Raw genomic sequence first — 15780 nt, forward strand, 5'->3', positions numbered from 1 at the left:
CACCTGCCCGCCCTCAACATCCTGGCTTTGCTTCAGCTGGGCGCCCACTCAGCCAAAGTGAAGCCACGCCCGGCCCCACCCCACCATCCTGGCTTCGCTTTGGCTGGGTGGGCACCCAACCGAAGCAAAGCCAGGACGCTGGGGTGGGCGGCTTCGGAACGGCGCGCCCAGAAGTCACTCTCCCAGAGCGCCTTCCGGCCAGGCGCCATTCTGAAGCCGCCTCACTCCCCACCCCAGCATCCTGACTTCACTTCGGCTGGGCAGGCACGATGGCGCCCAGGTACGCTGGGGGTGGGTGGGTGAAAGCAGCTCACCTGCCTAGGGTGCAAAATAGTCTGGCACCGGCCCTGACCCTAGATAGTACTGCTTATTTTAACCGTTATGCTGACACTGTGCGAGGTGCTGAGCTGACCATGGAAGTGGTATAGCCCTTTCCCACGGGGTTTACAATCTACATTAGACAGACTTGACATAAATGGCCATTAGTCATTCCATGCTGCTGCGGATGGAGAAATTAGGTGCAATCCTATGCACGTTTAGTCAGAAAAAGAACCTCCTAAAACTCCCAGCATCCCCCAGACAGCCATGCTAGGTGAGCATGCTGGTAGTTGAAGCAAGTTTTTTTCTGTCTAAATATACACATAGCATTGCACCCTTAGCCTATCTCATCTGCACCAACCTTATACCTTTTCCCATCAATACTACCCTTCTGATCTAGAGCTCGTTTTTTAAAATGACACACAGGTTTAGAGACTGAAGGCAGGAAAATAGCACTTCATCTGAAAATAATGGACTCTGATGTTGCTTCGTGGTGAGGCTGACTTCCCTGTTTCCTGTTGCCATCCTTCCCCAAACGTCCCGTTTTATCATTTTCCTGTGCCATTTCTTTCCGACTTACCTGTTTTCCTGAATAATGTTTTTCAAGTGAGACTCTGGGCCTCTGCCACTGAACCTCATTAACCAGCTTTAGGATCCTGACTGATAACTGCCACACCAACTGTTTTCCTCTTCTAGAAGATTCCGCCTGGATTCCTGTGAAAAGATTTGCTCTCTGACCCCACCATGAACCTCTCAAAGTGAAATCAAAATTAACTTTCATCAAACCAGCCTCATTTTATTCGTCTTTTTCAGCATTTTCTTCCTTGTGGCTCCTTTACATACACAGAAATCTCTATCTCATGAGATCCCAGAGCTGACACACAGCTAAAGAAGTTTGATTCTAATTTTAATCCAGAAAAAAAAAAACTTACAAACCTCGGATATCGTAAATTTGGAAATACTGATTTATAATCCTGGTCATTTTGGAATTGTTTACCACCAGGAAGATTCGCACCTATATTTGGGTCAGTGGGATATTGCCCCAGGAGCTGTCTATATGCGCTCAAAGGCTGAAAAATTGCATTGCGTCAGTTATCCCACCATTTCCTCACAAAACCACAGCCACATCTCAAATGCCCCTCCCAGCATTTGGTGGTATGCAGGGTGTTATTTCCTCTTTCAAAGCTTCCACTTTCTCGAATCAGCTGCTGCAGCATCCCCCAGCACTGTTCTTCAAGCAGCAGTATTCATAGAATCATAGAATAGCAGAGTTGGTAGGGGCCTACAAGGCCATCGAGTCCAACCCCCTGCTCAATGCAGGAATCCACCCTAAAGCATCCCTGACAGATGGTTGTCCAGCTGCCTCTTGAATGCCTCTAGTAGCTGCCTCTTGAATGCCTCTAGAATTCTGCAAGCCCTGTTCTTGCCCGACTGCTAAGATCATCATTAAAGACTTCTGAGTGCTACCAACCACAGTGGTGCAATGGGTGGATAACAAGCCTCCTCTGTAGTGGCCCCTTGTCTGTGGAATACCCTTCCCAGGAAGACATACCTGTCTTCACTGTATGTATTTATTTTATTATTGCATTTATATCCCGCCTTTTTTCCTGTAAGGAACCCAAGGCGGCATACATAATAATTCTCCTCTCCACTTTATCCTCACAACAACAACCCTGTGAGGTGGGTTGGGCTGAGAGTCTGTGACTGGCCCAAAGTCACCCAGTGGGTTTCCATGGCCGAGTGAGGACTAGAACCCGGATCTCCCAACTCCCAGTCCAACACGCTAGCCACCACACCACACTGGCTCTCACCTTTTCTCTGCCAGCAGGCCTTTAATTTCTAAACTGTATTAACTGTACTATACTTTTACTATTTTCACTGTTGGATTTATTGCTCTGGTTGTTTCATTTTTTTTATGACTGTAAACACCCCAAGGGCATCCGCTAGTAAGGCAGCATATACATTTAATAAATAAATATGTAAAATTCTTGCCTGGTTTCTTGTTAATGGGGGGAAATTAGTGGAGGGGAGGCATTGGAAGGGTGTCCCATTGAAGAATGGAGTTGGACAGCTGCTAGACCTGAAAAAGTAGGTGCTTAACATCTATATGCCATAGGAAGACTGACTCCTGCTAGTCTAAGGATGCTTCCAGGTGAGACTTTAATAATAATAATAATAATAATAATAATAATAATAATAATAATAATAATAATAATAATAATTTGTACCTGCCTCTACCTCTGGATCAAGGCAGGGTACAACACTAATAAAAACACCCTAAAATACATACAACTAATTCAAACATTTAAAACCAGTGCATCATTAAAAGCAGCATCTTAAAATTCAACTGGGTAGGCCTGCCAGAAGAGATCAGTCTTTATAGCTTTCTTAAATTCTGGAAGACTGTTAAGTTGACCAATCTCTCCCGGCAAGCCATACCACAAACTGGGAGCAGCAGAAGAGAAGGTCCTCTGGGTAACAGTTGTCAATCTAGTTTTTGCTGACTGAAGTAAATTCATCCCAGAGGACTTAAGTGTGCAGGGCGGATTGTATGGGAGAAGGCGATCCCGCAGGTAGCCTGGACCCAAACCATATAGAGCTTTAAAGGTGATAACCAATACTTTATACTCCACCGGGAAACTAATTGGCAGCCAGTGAAGGGATTTTAAGACTGGTGTAATGTGGTCACCCCTAGGTGTACCGGTGACGAACCTGACTGCCATATTTTGAACTAGTTGAAGTTTCCGGACTAGGCACAAAGGTAGCCCTACGTAGAGCGCATTGCAGAAGTCGAGCCTCGAAGTTACCAGCGCGTGCACGACCGTCTTTATGCAATCTTCCTGCCCTGTTCGCAGAATTTTATGGGGGCTTGGCTGACATAATCTTCCATTTGTAACAATGCCATTTTTTTCTACTTTCCATCTTCTTTCTTAACACAAAAGATCAATTTTGGAGGGAATAGCTCACAATGCCTTTTGATTGCTAGCACTAGGGTCCCCATTCCAGCAGGTTGTCCAGAGGCAGATATAAGGGGGAAAGCCCACTCCCCTCCCTCTGCACGTTCCATCGGCCCTGCTAAAAGACGTACCTTTCCCCCCCACATTGCTCCTCATTCCTTTTTGCTTGTGTGTCGTGACTTTTTAGATCGTTGGCCTGCAGGCAGGGGCTGTCTTGTTTAACTGATTATATATAAGCCATTCTGGTGGCTTTGGGGGCTGATGGATGGGAAGATAAAAAACTGTTGTGCTGCACCGAGCCATTGCTTGCATCTCCTTGCAGAAAAATGCTTATCACACTCTGCCCTCAGCTATATGTTATTTAACCTGCATTTTCTGTGGTTTGCTTCTGCTCAAAGAGCTCTACACTGCAGCAGACCTCCCTCGTCTCAGCCCCTCCACCCACCGCCTCCCCTGCCTGTTCCGAGACATTTTAAGTTACTCTGACATGGAAAGGATTAGATGCGGGCAGGGAGTTGTGTTTACTCGGAAGTAAGTTTCCCCTGCGCACGGAGGGTACATCTCCACTCCCTCCCACCCCCACTTCTCCAAGGCAGACACTTTTAGTCCCCCAACGATACATTACCATGATGCGATTTAAAAGTCACCCAAATCACAAAAGTCGAGGCAAATCGGCACCTACGATTATGCCCATCTTAGGGCATTTAAACCAGTGGAGCAGCAAATCCACGGCTGCGTCATGTAGCTCCTGGAAGGAATCTTTAGGTCCAGAAAGAACACTCCGCTCCATCCATCGGCCAAAGGAACAAGTTCCATTCGTTGCTATTCAAGCAAGAACACCAACAAGAGAAGATCAGCCTGGACCAAAGTGGATTTAAATGTCCATTTATAGATCACCACCTTGTTCCAGCCTTGAAGAAAATCTCCCTCCTCTTGCGTCTTGTGATTTTAGTTTGTAAGCCTTGATGTGAGCCACTTTGGGTGGAAGAAGTGGAGGATGAGAAGGATTCTCAAATGTGGGAAGTTTACAAATGTAGTGCTTAATTAACTCTCCCCATATAAAACCTCCTAGCCATTAAGATCCACACTGTGGCCCTTTATAAGTTCCTTTACTTGGTAAGCATGTACCAAGTGAGCTCCTGCCAAAGGAAGTGAGGCAGGTGGCTACTAGGAGGAGGGCTTTCTCCGCTGTGGCACCCCGGTTGTGGAATGAACTCCCCAGAGAGGTCCGCCTGGTGCCTACACTGTACTCTTTTCGTCGCCAGCTGAAGACCTTTTTATTCGCTCAGTATTTTAACACTTAATTTTAACTTAAATTTAAATTTTACTGTTTTAACTCTGTATTTTAATTTTATATCAATTTTGCTGCGTGGTTTTTATCCTGGTTGTGCTTTTTATACTGTATTTTGTATTTGTGCTTTTAACCTGTTGGTTGTTCTATGATGGTTTTAATTTTTGTGAACCGCCCAGAGAGCTTCGGCTATTGGGCAGTATAAAAATGTAATAAATAAACAAATAAATAAGCAAAACTGGCAAAGATCTGGAACAGGGTTTGCTTCCTTGGATGTGGTTCCAGGATTTGGGAGCTCATTGCATTGAGAGACTTCCTCCAGTCTTTCACTGCACAACTTTCGAAGATGCAAAACTTTTATGTTTACCTAGGTTTTTAATTTACCTAACCCCATGTTAATACTATAATTGCCTGTGCCTTACTGTGACTGAACTTGTTATATAAATGTCTTTGTAACGTTTCATGTGTAATCATTCTCCTAATGTGATGCTTTCTATGTATGGTGACTAAGTACACCCACAAGCAGCTGGTTGGACACTGTGTGAAGAGAATGCCGGAGCTTTGGTCTGATGTAGCATGTATGGTGCTTAAATTCTTACTGAATCCATCTATCAAAGACTGCCTACAGCAACCTACCGCCCTGCAGTTATTTTGGTTTACAACTCCCATCAGCACCAGGAACATGGCCAATCATTAAGGATGATGGATGTTGTAGTCCAACATATGTGGAAGGCACTGGGCTAGAGAAGGCTGTACTATGCAATCCTATGTACACTTACTTGGGATTAAATCCCATTGACTATAGTACAGTGGTTCTCAACTTTTTGCTCCATTCCCCCCTTTCACCATTGTTCAGAATATAATTCCCCCCTTCCCAAGATAGTCTAACTCAAAAGGTGCATTCCAAATAATATGCATATAATATTGAAAATCTTTTATTTTTTTCTATACTAGTCCCATTTAAAGGGGCCACGCAAAGCATGGCCCCTTTTACATTCTCAGCTCCCATGCTTTGCATTGCCCCTTTAAATGGGAAGCTTGAAACTTCTAGGATTGCGAGAGAGGGAGAGAAGAGAGCAAAGGCCTGGCTTTTGCAGACAACATGACACTTTTCTGGGACGTTTTTAATAACATGTGTAGGAAGACATAAACTTCTTGTTGTTTTTATACTGTTGTTTTTATGTTTCTGATGGTTTTTAAATTTTGTATACTTTTTAATGTTTACTGTTTTAATTTTTGTGAACCGCCCAGAGAGCTTCAGCTGTGGGGCGGTATATAAATGTAATAAATAAATAAATAAATAAATAAATAAATAGAATAAATCAATACAGGACATCATACTTTGCTGAATAGTAGTCCCAATTCCCCCCCCCCCCCCGAACCCTAAAATTCCCCCCTTGTTGAGAACCCATGCTATAGTAGGACTTACTTTGGGGTAAACATGCTTTACCTAATGCACACTTTCCAGGGAGTAAGCCCTAATGAACTTAATGGGACTTACATGTACAGGATTGTACAGTGCATAGGACTGTGTAGTGAATTGATGAATCAGTCATAGCCACTAAGGAAATAAGTAGTGGAACTTTATTAGAGATTGAAAAACTTTGCAGAGTTACATGTCAAATGATAAAGTGATTTGTAGCCAACTTATAAACGAAGGTAAGCAATCTTTCAAATTTTATATTTATCTTTCTAATGAAGATCCCAGCCAACTCCCAGAAGATAAAATAAAAGTATTGTAGGCAAAAGCAACAGAAGGTTATGTCATTTTTAAGAATTCAAAATGGAAAATATCTGCAAGTTAGAATACATGTTTGACAGCTCAAATTTCCAGTGCAATCGTCAATCTTTGGCCTACAGTGGACAAAACTTAAAATTCCAAACACAGCAAAATGTGCATGATGCATTAGCAAGGGCAGGTACTAGAAAACTGTCCACTTAATTCCACAATCGGTTGTAGGAAGGAATGCTATACAAAGGATGCTTAGAGATCACATGAGTTGAAGTTAGCTTTGAAGGCAAGGTTCTTCAGACCTGGAGAAAGGAAAAACATACGCTGAGCTTTATAGACACTTCTTTTGAAAAAGGAGAAGCAGTGCAGAGCAATAAATCAAGTGCTAGCTGTGAAGCCCCTGCCTCATGTTAACCATTCGCTAGTCTTGAGCATCACTATTTGACCCTAACCTGACAAGGTTCCGATGAGGATAAATGAGATACACAATTTATGTATTTACTTAAAAGATTTTTAACTTGCCTTTCAGGGCACGCTACTCTCTCACAAGGCAACATTACAAAAAACGTGAAGGTACAAACAAATTAGGGTGCAATCCTATCAGAATGCCCATCAGTCTCCACACTCCTCCCACTATGCATTTTTGCTAGACGGGGTTTTTTTTTGCCTGTCTGGCAGGGGCTCTGCCAGAGTTTAAGGAAAGAAGGCTGGGGAGGCCAGAGGATTCTTCATAAACCAGACTCCAATGTCCCTTCCCACACAACGGCCCCCTTTCTCTCCTTTCTGAGGTTGTTTTTGCAGCCTCGGAGAGGCAGCTGGCCTGGTTCTGGTTGCGAGGGGGAAGGGGAGGAACTTGGACTTCTAGGTCCAAGGTTGGACCACTGTTTCCATCCTCCGAGCTATCCTATGGTTCTCCAAGATGCTGTCTAGGGACCGCAGAATTACTCTCTTAGCTCATTTTATATTATGGCTGTCTTCTATAAAGTTGGTCTGACTGATCCATCGGATTTTGTTAACCACCTGGGATCTCTTTCATGAGAGAAAGGGAAGAGTTCCCTCATTTGTTTATTAAAATAAAATTCACGTCAACTACAACTTTCATGAAATATCTGTATCTTACCTTACTCGATGGGGATCATCTGGTTAGTATTCCTGATCTGTTGGCGAAAATAATAACATCAATGTCCGTTAACGTAAGTTTTTCCAACATGTTGCAATAGTCTTACAATTTAGCACCTATGGACAGAGGTGGCTCATTGCTTTGTGCAGGTGGGGCAGGGCCAATCTGGATTGGGGGCCATGTGGTTAAAATAAGAAAAGGCAAGTAAGAGAGAGTGTAACATTCTCTGTGTGTGCACGTAAGAGAGAGATTAGTGCTTTGTACTAATGACCCTGAAGTTACTTCCCCTAGAGCGCAATCCTATGCATGTTTAGACAGAATGTATGTTAGACAGACAGCTAGGGCATGCTGGGAATTTTAGGCCTTTTTTTGTCTAAAAATGCATAGGACTGCATGTTTAGTTTCTCTTCTCTGTGCCATGGGAGATTGTAGCTGGAACAGGGCCCAAAGAAGTGTTTCTGTGCTGATCTCCACCCTCCCCAATCCTCTGCTTTGCAGACAAGATCTTAAAGTCAATTTGCCTAAGTTTCTTTTGTCTGTACAATTGGTAGCTGCTGTGGATAACTGGGACCCTTTGGCTCTGCCTATCATTAGTTGCCCTGCACTCTGCTCCACCAATCTCAACGGCCTGGTTCAGAAAACCTAAGATTTACCTTTCCTCTTAGTTCCTCATGGGTTAAAACAAAAAATCCACCCTTATTAAAATATTACATGATCATTTTTTTTCAGGGAAAGCTCAGCATGGCATGACAAATCCCTCCAATTCTTCCCTTGTAACATTGTTTTGAAAGTAGAATCATATAATATTAGAGTTGGAAGGGGCCTCTAAGGCCATTGAATCCAACCCCCTGCTCAATGCAGAAATCTACCTTAAAGCATCCCTGACAGATGGCTGTCCAGCTGCCTCTTGAAGGCCTCTAGAGTGGGAGAACCCACGACCTCCCTAGGTCATTGGTTCCTTTGCCCTACTGTTCTAACAGTCAGGAAGTTTTTCCTGTTGCCTAGTTGGAATCTGGCTGTAACACAATGATAACAGAAGCAACTGTATGTGCACCTCTCACTGAAAATTAAACAATGCTTGCCCCTCTATCTAGCCACATAGAAGCACATTTACGACAATAAGCCATACAGATTTCATACTTTATGGTCAGATTTGCTATGAAAATGATCATGTAAATTCACAACAACTAGTACCAGTGTATGCATGTGCTTTTTCACCTGTGGATCAATGCCTTTCTCTTGAAGCTGGGATGATGCCTTTTTTCTGTCAGGCCATAGCAGCCAGCATCTCTCACCACTGGCCATATTGGCTGGGGCTGATGTGAGCTGGAGTCTGACCACATCTGGAGGAGCACAGATTCCCCGCCCCTGCTTTCAAGAACAGAAAGTAGGGGCCTTCCTAGACGAGGCCTTAGCGCGCCTTCTGTCCCGGCTTCCCTGCTGTGCGTCCAGATGACGCACAGGGGAATCCGGAGGCAGGCCGCGCTGAGGCCTCCTCCAACGCGCCATAAGCGAATTCGCTTATGGCGCGCCTTTTCCCCAGCTCCGGCCTCAGGCCGGAGCTGGGGAACGTCTAGGGACTTCCGCAGCTTTTCGTGGCTCCTCGCTTACTCGCGAGGAGCCACGAAAAGCCGCGGACCTGGCACAGCGCCTATAGTAGCGCTGTGCCCATCGGCGTGGGGGGGGGCTGAAGGCTGGGAGGGTGGGTGCCAGAGTGGGTGGCACGGGGGGAGGGCGGGTGCGATCGCGCCGCGCGCCGCCCGGGCAATGCCTGGCATGGGGCGGCATTGCAATGCCGCCCCATGCCAGGCATTGCCCGGGCTCGGGCGGCGCGCAGCGCGATCGTACCCACCCTCCCCCCGTGCCACCCACCCTGGCACCCAGCCTTCGCCCCCCCCCCCGGTAAAAAAAAACCCCAAAAAAGCACTTACCTCTCCAGAGTCTTCGGGCCGCACCCGGCCCCTTTAAAATTAAAAAAAAAATGCCGGACGCCGCAGGGACGCGACGTCCCTGCGCATCGTGCGTCTAGTAGCCTGGGGGAGGCGCGCTAACTTCAGTGCGCCTCGGCCCCGCCTCCCTGCCAGCATAAGCCGGCAGGTCTAGCAAGGCCCTAGGTCTCCAGATGTTCTGAACTTCAAGTCCCGGAATTCCTGACCATTGGCTATGCTGGCAGAGGCTTCTAGAAACCAAAATTTATAACATCTGGAGATCTACCTGCTGTTCTAGACTGATGAACAGTAACCAAGATGTGTTGTCCATAGCAGCTAGGGACTTGACAGCATAAGTACTCATGTTCCAAGTCCGGGGAATGGAAAAAGAGAATGACAAGAAGGCAAAGTAACGAAGCACTCACCCCATACGTAGAACTTTGGTTCTTTTAGGGCAACGTGTTCCACCTTACAGGAAAACTTATCTTTTCCATTAGGAACCACATCAGCAAAAGCCAGGAGCTGGAAGGTCCAGTCATTCTTAAAAGAAAGGTCAGACAGTTTCTTTGGGAGCTCCTCATTATTCTTCAACAGAGTGATGTTGATTTTGGGAGGGTGAAAGCCATCCACGTAGCAATTCAAAATGTTTGGCTTGTGGTGCTCCACAGGGTGACGGGAAAACACCTGGACAATAGGCGGTTCTGTAGGAACGAGGAACAGGTAACAGGCAAGGTGTTACTGACACAGGCTGCCCTACGCCGTGCTTTATTAGGTATGCACCAAGGCCCATGTCATACAAACCAAATTTGCTACCCAGATTTTGCTTCCATATAGGAAGCTGCATATATACCGTCACACACAGCAACAAAAGCACATGGTTAATAATTTTGCTAAGGGCATATGATGCAGAAACTTACTCCTAGTTGTGATTGCCCTCATTATGTATGTATGGCTAAATAGGTACGTATTCATGACATATGACTGGTATACTCATCCTGGAAAGCTTAATTTAAGTCAAGATTCAAGAGGGGCCTGTCTAAATGCACTGAAAGTTCTGGGATGGGTGCACGATGGTGTCTCTGAAGAAGCAAGAAAACCTCCCTTTCCTCCATCTGGGCTCTATTCAGCTTAACAAATGGAGCAGAGCTACCCTAGTTACTAGTGTGTTTCCAAGCCCAGTTTAAAGTGCTGTTTTTGACCTTCAAAGCCTTAAGCAGGTTGGGACCAGTTACATAGAGGACTGCCTTCAGCCTTAGCAGGCTGCCCGCACTTTAAAATCAGAAAGAGAGGCTCTTCTCATTTGTGCACCTTTGAGAGTAGTTAGGTGGATGGCCACAGGTAAGAGGGCCTTCTTTGCAGTGGCCCCACAACTCTGGAATAAGTTGTCATTGGGGGTCCTCCGTGCTCCATCATTGCAGGCTTTCAAGGAGGCCTTGAAAATATATTATTTTTAATATTATATCAGTTGTATGTGTTTAATACATGACATATGACTGGTATACTCATCCTGGAAAGCTTAATTTAAGTCAAGATTCACTAGGGGGCTGTCTAAATGCATGGAAAGTTCTGGGATGGGTGCATTGTTGTATGTTGCCATGGGGGCTTCAGCCCTGAAATAAAATAAATAAAAAATTACAAAACAGGGCATTCTTCTCTCTGCTGGCACAGAGCGGTTCTCCCATGCCCCAGTGTACAAGATTCCTCTTTTCCAGGATGATCCAGATGTTGTTTGACTCCAACTTCCATCAGCCCTAACCAGCATGGCCAGTGGTGAAGGATTCTGGGAGTGGTAGTCCAGTAACATCTGGAGGGTCCCAATCCAGCCATTCAACACAAACTCATAGATCCAGACACAAGACAGGGTTGCAAAAGAAGCACTACTTCCATTAATATATGGTTAAAGAAAAATTAAAAAGAGAGAAGTGCATTCCAAAATGCAAGTTTTCGATAAAGGTGGGACCACCAGGGCATGAAAGGTGTTAAGATGACTGCTTACATGCTAGGAGAAAGAGAAAGTGTATGTAAGATTTGATCCATGCCCAAGCAGTGATCAAAACTCCATATTATTCCTTCTCTAGCCGATTGCAACTGTAGTGAAAATAAAACTGAGCAAAGGCCTGGCGAGTTAAAATCCCCTGGAAATAAGCCAGGAAATATACGTCAACATAGTCACAATATGGGGTGGGTGGGGTTCTTTTTTTGTTATTTGATTATTTAATGAAAAGAGACCTTGGCCTTGAAAACTATGATGTCAAAGGGATGAGCAGGGGGGAGTGATTAACCCTTTCCCTGCTGGTCATTTCCCCCATTCAATCCCACCACTCCCCAGCGTTGCTTTTCCCTCCTGCAAAATTCCAAGAAAAAGGTTTACAAGAGTAATTACACATCTGAAACCAAAGGGTTTGGGATGTGTCATTTTGGACAGAAATAAACATCCTTCCTTTGTCTGGGCAAGCTGAAGCAGAATAGGTTCCCTGGTTTTCATTTTTAGACACTGGTCCTACAAATAAAGAGTTCCATGGAGTGGAAAAGTGATGTGAAAGAACAGATGCTTGAACAGGCTCAACCGCACCTCAATTGCCTCTTTTTTACATTATGCAGCTGTGCACAGGGGTATGCGCAGGCCCAGATTTGATCAGCGCAGCAGTGGCACAGGAAGAGAGGCTGTTTTACCTTTCTTTCCACAGTGTTGTTCACACTGGTTTCCTCCCCCCCTCCCGATCTAAACCACCACCCCCAAGAAGCTTTCATTAGCTTCACAGTGGAAAGCACCAGAGCAGGCGTGAGCAACATGGGGCCCTCCTACAACTCCCATCAGTGCTACCCAGAATAGCAAATGGTGAAGTATCAGGGGAGTTGCTGGCCAAAACATCTAGAGGGCCACCTCTGAAATGCTTAATAACTCCCCCTGCCCTTTCCCCCACCCTACGTGTGGTCTGATAAAATTTAGTGCCCTTCTGCCAGTCCAGGTCCGGGCCTGATTCAAAGTGCTGGTATTAACATTTAAAGCCCTAAACAGCTTGGGGCCAGGCTATCTGAAGGAATGCCTCCTTCCATATGTACCTGCCCGGACCCTAAGGTCATCCTCAGGGGTCCTTCTCCGTGAGCCCCTGCCAAAGGAAGTGAGGCAGGTGGCTACCAGGACGAGGGCCTTCTCTGCTGTGGCACCCCGGCTGTGGAAAGAGCTCCCTAAGGAGGTTCGCTTGGCACCTACATTATATTCTTTTAGACGCCAGGTGAAGACCTTTTTATTCTCCCAGTATTTTAACAGTCTATAAATTAATTTTAAATTTGCTGTTTTAAATTTGCATTTTAAATATGTATTTTTGCATCGCTGCTGTTTTTATCTTGGTTGTGCTTTTATATTGTATTTTATATTATGGTTTTATACTGTTGTTTTATACTTTGAATTGTCTTAATTTTGTAAACCGCTCAGAGAGCTTCGGCTATTGGGCGTTATAAGTTTGCAATAAATAAATAAATAATGCAATAAATAAATAAATAAAATTCTGGTTGCTTTTAAGTAAAAATGAAAACACTTGGAAATCTGAGGGTGGATTTGCTATAGCTCACACACAGCTTGGACCTGTGAATCTCCTCCTCCAGTTTTCCACTACTGCCCCTGCAACGTTCCTAGTTTTCACCATGAGTTCTCCCCTCCATATAATTTGAGTGGGCCGCCTACCTGTGCTGCAGATGTGCTGGGCCTACCCTTGCGTCGGGATAGTGAAATGACCCCTACCTCTTCTAAGGCAAGGGTCCAGGCCGGTGCCAGGCTATTTTGCGCCCTAGGCAAGGCAAGCTACTTGTACCCCTACCCCCGCAAAATTGCCAGCTTTGATTCAGTTGTTCAAGAAGAGTTTCTGAATATTTTCCTTTTATTATGTTTTTTCTTATAACAGCTAATTTGTATAAAGCTGTGACCCTTAAAGGTCAGTACTGCGCCCCTCTGAGGTCTGCGCCGGCCCTGGAGAAGGTTAGCATATGCGTGCTTCCCTCCGCAGAATATCACCAGCAGTGGCGAGGATGAGTACATAGGCACTATCCCTGAAGGGAGAGGGGGAATTTCAGGGAATGGGTGAAACTAGGCTAGAGACAGCAGCCTTTTCTGGCCTGCTGAGAGCTCAAATCCCGCCCTGAGACAAAGGAAGGCTGAGAAATTCCCTTGCAAATTTCCCAGAATCCCCACATTTCTTTCCTTCTCGTTTTCATTTCTATTCTAGCCTTCCTGAAAGAGGGCATCGCATTTAGGAAGTGTTCCCCTCTTCAGAATTTTACCGTCCCATCTCAAACAAAAGGCACCATGTGTAGCTCCCTAACTTCCTAGGGAACGGACTTATCTCAAACTCCCCTGTTCTTCCTAAGTCAACAACCTCAAACAACTCCCATCTTGCGTTCCAGGACTGCATGTCTTGAGACTTCCGCCTTTGCAGTTGGTCCGGAAATGTAGACGTTAAATAGAAAGGGAGGAGGGAGAGAGAGAGACAGTGCAGACTTCTACTGTTACTTTCTACTGTTAGTTTTACCCTACCCTGTGCCTGCTTACCCTACCCTGTACCTGTTGGCATTCTCTTCCCCTCCTTATTGTTTTACTATGATTTTATTAGATTGTAAGCCTATGCGGCAGGGTCTTGCTATTTACTGTTTTACTCTGTACAGCACCATGTACATTGATGGTGCTATATAAATAAATAATAATAATAATAATAATAATAATAATAATTCCCGGCTTCTCAAATGCTGTTGGACCATCTTGGGCCTTTGTTGTTCTCTATCTACTCCATCTAGGGCACCTGTGTGACCTACTCTGCCTACAAAAGCCAAACCTCCCCTTCTGCGCCATACTTAATATCTTGAATAATTGTCTTCTTCTATTTCTTCCTACTCAACACCTGTAAAACACAAATTAAAAACCCCACATCACCACCCCAAAAATGCCAAGGAGGCAAAGTCTAATTTTTTTTACCACTGTTTAACTATCTTGATTGGTCAACAAGAGATGACAAACAACATGTCCCTGTGCACGTTTACTCAGAAGTAACTGAGTTCAATGAAGCTCACTCACTAGCATGTCTAGGATTGCAGACAGTAAGGAGTCCTACGGCACCTTAAAAAGAGGGCTGGGCAGAAAATAGATCCAAATATTTTGGACTTAAACTTTCAGAAGCCTCTGCCAGCATGGCCAAGGATCAGGAATGATGAGAGTTTACGTCCAAAGCATCTGGATATCTACTTTCTGCCCACCTTAAAAGACTAAAAGTCCAATCCTATATACGCTCACCTAGAAGTAAATCCCATTAAGACCAAAGAAGCTTACTCCCAGGTAAGCGGTTATAGGACACGCAAACACAATTGGACTTACTACGGAGTAAACACACACAGGATTGTGCTGTGTAGGGTTGCACATCCTATGCACAGTTACTAACAAGGATGTCCCATTGAACTCGATGGGGCTTAGTTCTGAATAAACAAGTTTAGAGGAGTTCTTGAACCGATTTATGGTGGTATAAGCTTTTTTGGTCCGAGCCCACTTTATCTATTTCACAAAAGCTTTTTGCCGCAATCTGTCAAGTTTTTTAACAGCGCAATGTTACCCACGTCCGCTCAGAGGTAAACCCGAACGAGTGCAATGGGGTTTACTCCCGGTTAAGCAGAGAAAATGGGACTGCAGCCTTAGATGACACCAGGCACTTTGCTGCAACAGACTATTACCCCAGTGAAATTGTATTCACATATCAGAAGGGGGGTAGGAAACCCGTGATTAGTGGCTGTGAGAAGGCGCCCCTTCCTTTGGCTCGTTAACCCAGATACCCCTCGCCGGATCCTGGAGAAGAGCCCAAATTTCAGCCTACCCAGTAAAGAGCTAAAGTTAAAGGCAGGAGTTGCAATAAAGTCTTACTTTCAACAGCCTCCAGGACACTGATGCCCACCAGGAATGCCACGCACGTGAACAGAAGTGTTTTAGCCATGTCCGCAGCTCCGAGGACCCCACGCATAAAAGTAATTTTCTTCTCGACCACGACGGTGCGCGTGTACCGTGCGCTCCGACGTCTAGCCGATTCGGTTCTGAACTTCGACGGTAGCTCCACGCCTATAACCCCAGGCTCCCTTGTCCAATCGGAATAATTAAAGGCCCTCGCGTCACTAGTATCCCAGCAGATCTTCATCCGCAAGCGAGCAAAAGTGTAAGCGGGGCTTTCCGACACATGCGCACTCTGCGCCGCGCGAGAATTTTCCTTTCGGTTTCCCTTGCTAGTAAGGCTGGTGGATTCCCAGAAATGGTCACGGGACGAGTGCAGGCGAGGCAGAGCGAATGGGCCATAAAGCAGAAGAGTGCCAGAAGTTTGGAAAAGATTAGGGTTGTGTGCTGTGGAGCCCGGCGTGTGAAGGGCTCCACAGCACACAATATTTTTTTAAAAAAATAGCCTGCAAAT

At 45.2% G+C, this 15780-nt stretch overlaps 2 protein-coding genes across 2 annotated transcripts in view; both read right to left on the reverse strand.

Annotated features, from left to right (window-relative positions):
• The window catches only part of LOC134409874 (E3 ubiquitin-protein ligase TRIM69-like), a 42054-nt gene extending 35940 nt beyond the window's left edge, over positions 1–6114 (reverse strand). The window contains exon 1 of the mRNA XM_063142868.1: positions 6068–6114. Coding sequence (XP_062998938.1) covers positions 6068–6090 — 23 coding nt within the window. The 5' untranslated portion in view covers positions 6091–6114. The remainder of the gene's footprint in view (positions 1–6067) is intronic.
• A 22-nt stretch (positions 6115–6136) lies between these two features.
• Positions 6137–15424, reverse strand: B2M (beta-2-microglobulin). Its single transcript, XM_063142867.1, has 4 exons — positions 15246–15424; positions 9772–10047; positions 7419–7455; positions 6137–6600 (listed from the first exon to the last, which is right to left on the reverse strand). Exons 1-3 carry the CDS (start codon positions 15340–15342, stop codon positions 7442–7444), a joined length of 387 nt encoding a protein of 128 aa, XP_062998937.1. The 5' UTR covers positions 15343–15424; the 3' UTR covers positions 6137–6600; positions 7419–7441.
• Positions 15425–15780: the final 356 nt, after the last annotated feature.

This window comes from Elgaria multicarinata, chromosome 16 (assembly GCF_023053635.1).
Source record: "Elgaria multicarinata webbii isolate HBS135686 ecotype San Diego chromosome 16, rElgMul1.1.pri, whole genome shotgun sequence".
NCBI classification, from domain to species: Eukaryota; Metazoa; Chordata; class Lepidosauria; order Squamata; family Anguidae; genus Elgaria; species Elgaria multicarinata.

Excerpts from the sequence above, each read along its gene's own strand:
- B2M (XM_063142867.1), bottom strand. The coding sequence starts at position 15,342 with ATGCGTGGGGTCCTCGGAGCTGCGGACATGGCTAAAACACTTCTGTTC. Across the intron at positions 10,048-15,245 it reads TGTCCTGGAGGCTGTTGAAA|AACCGCCTATTGTCCAGGTG; the intron begins GTAAGACTTTAT and ends TCGTTCCTACAG.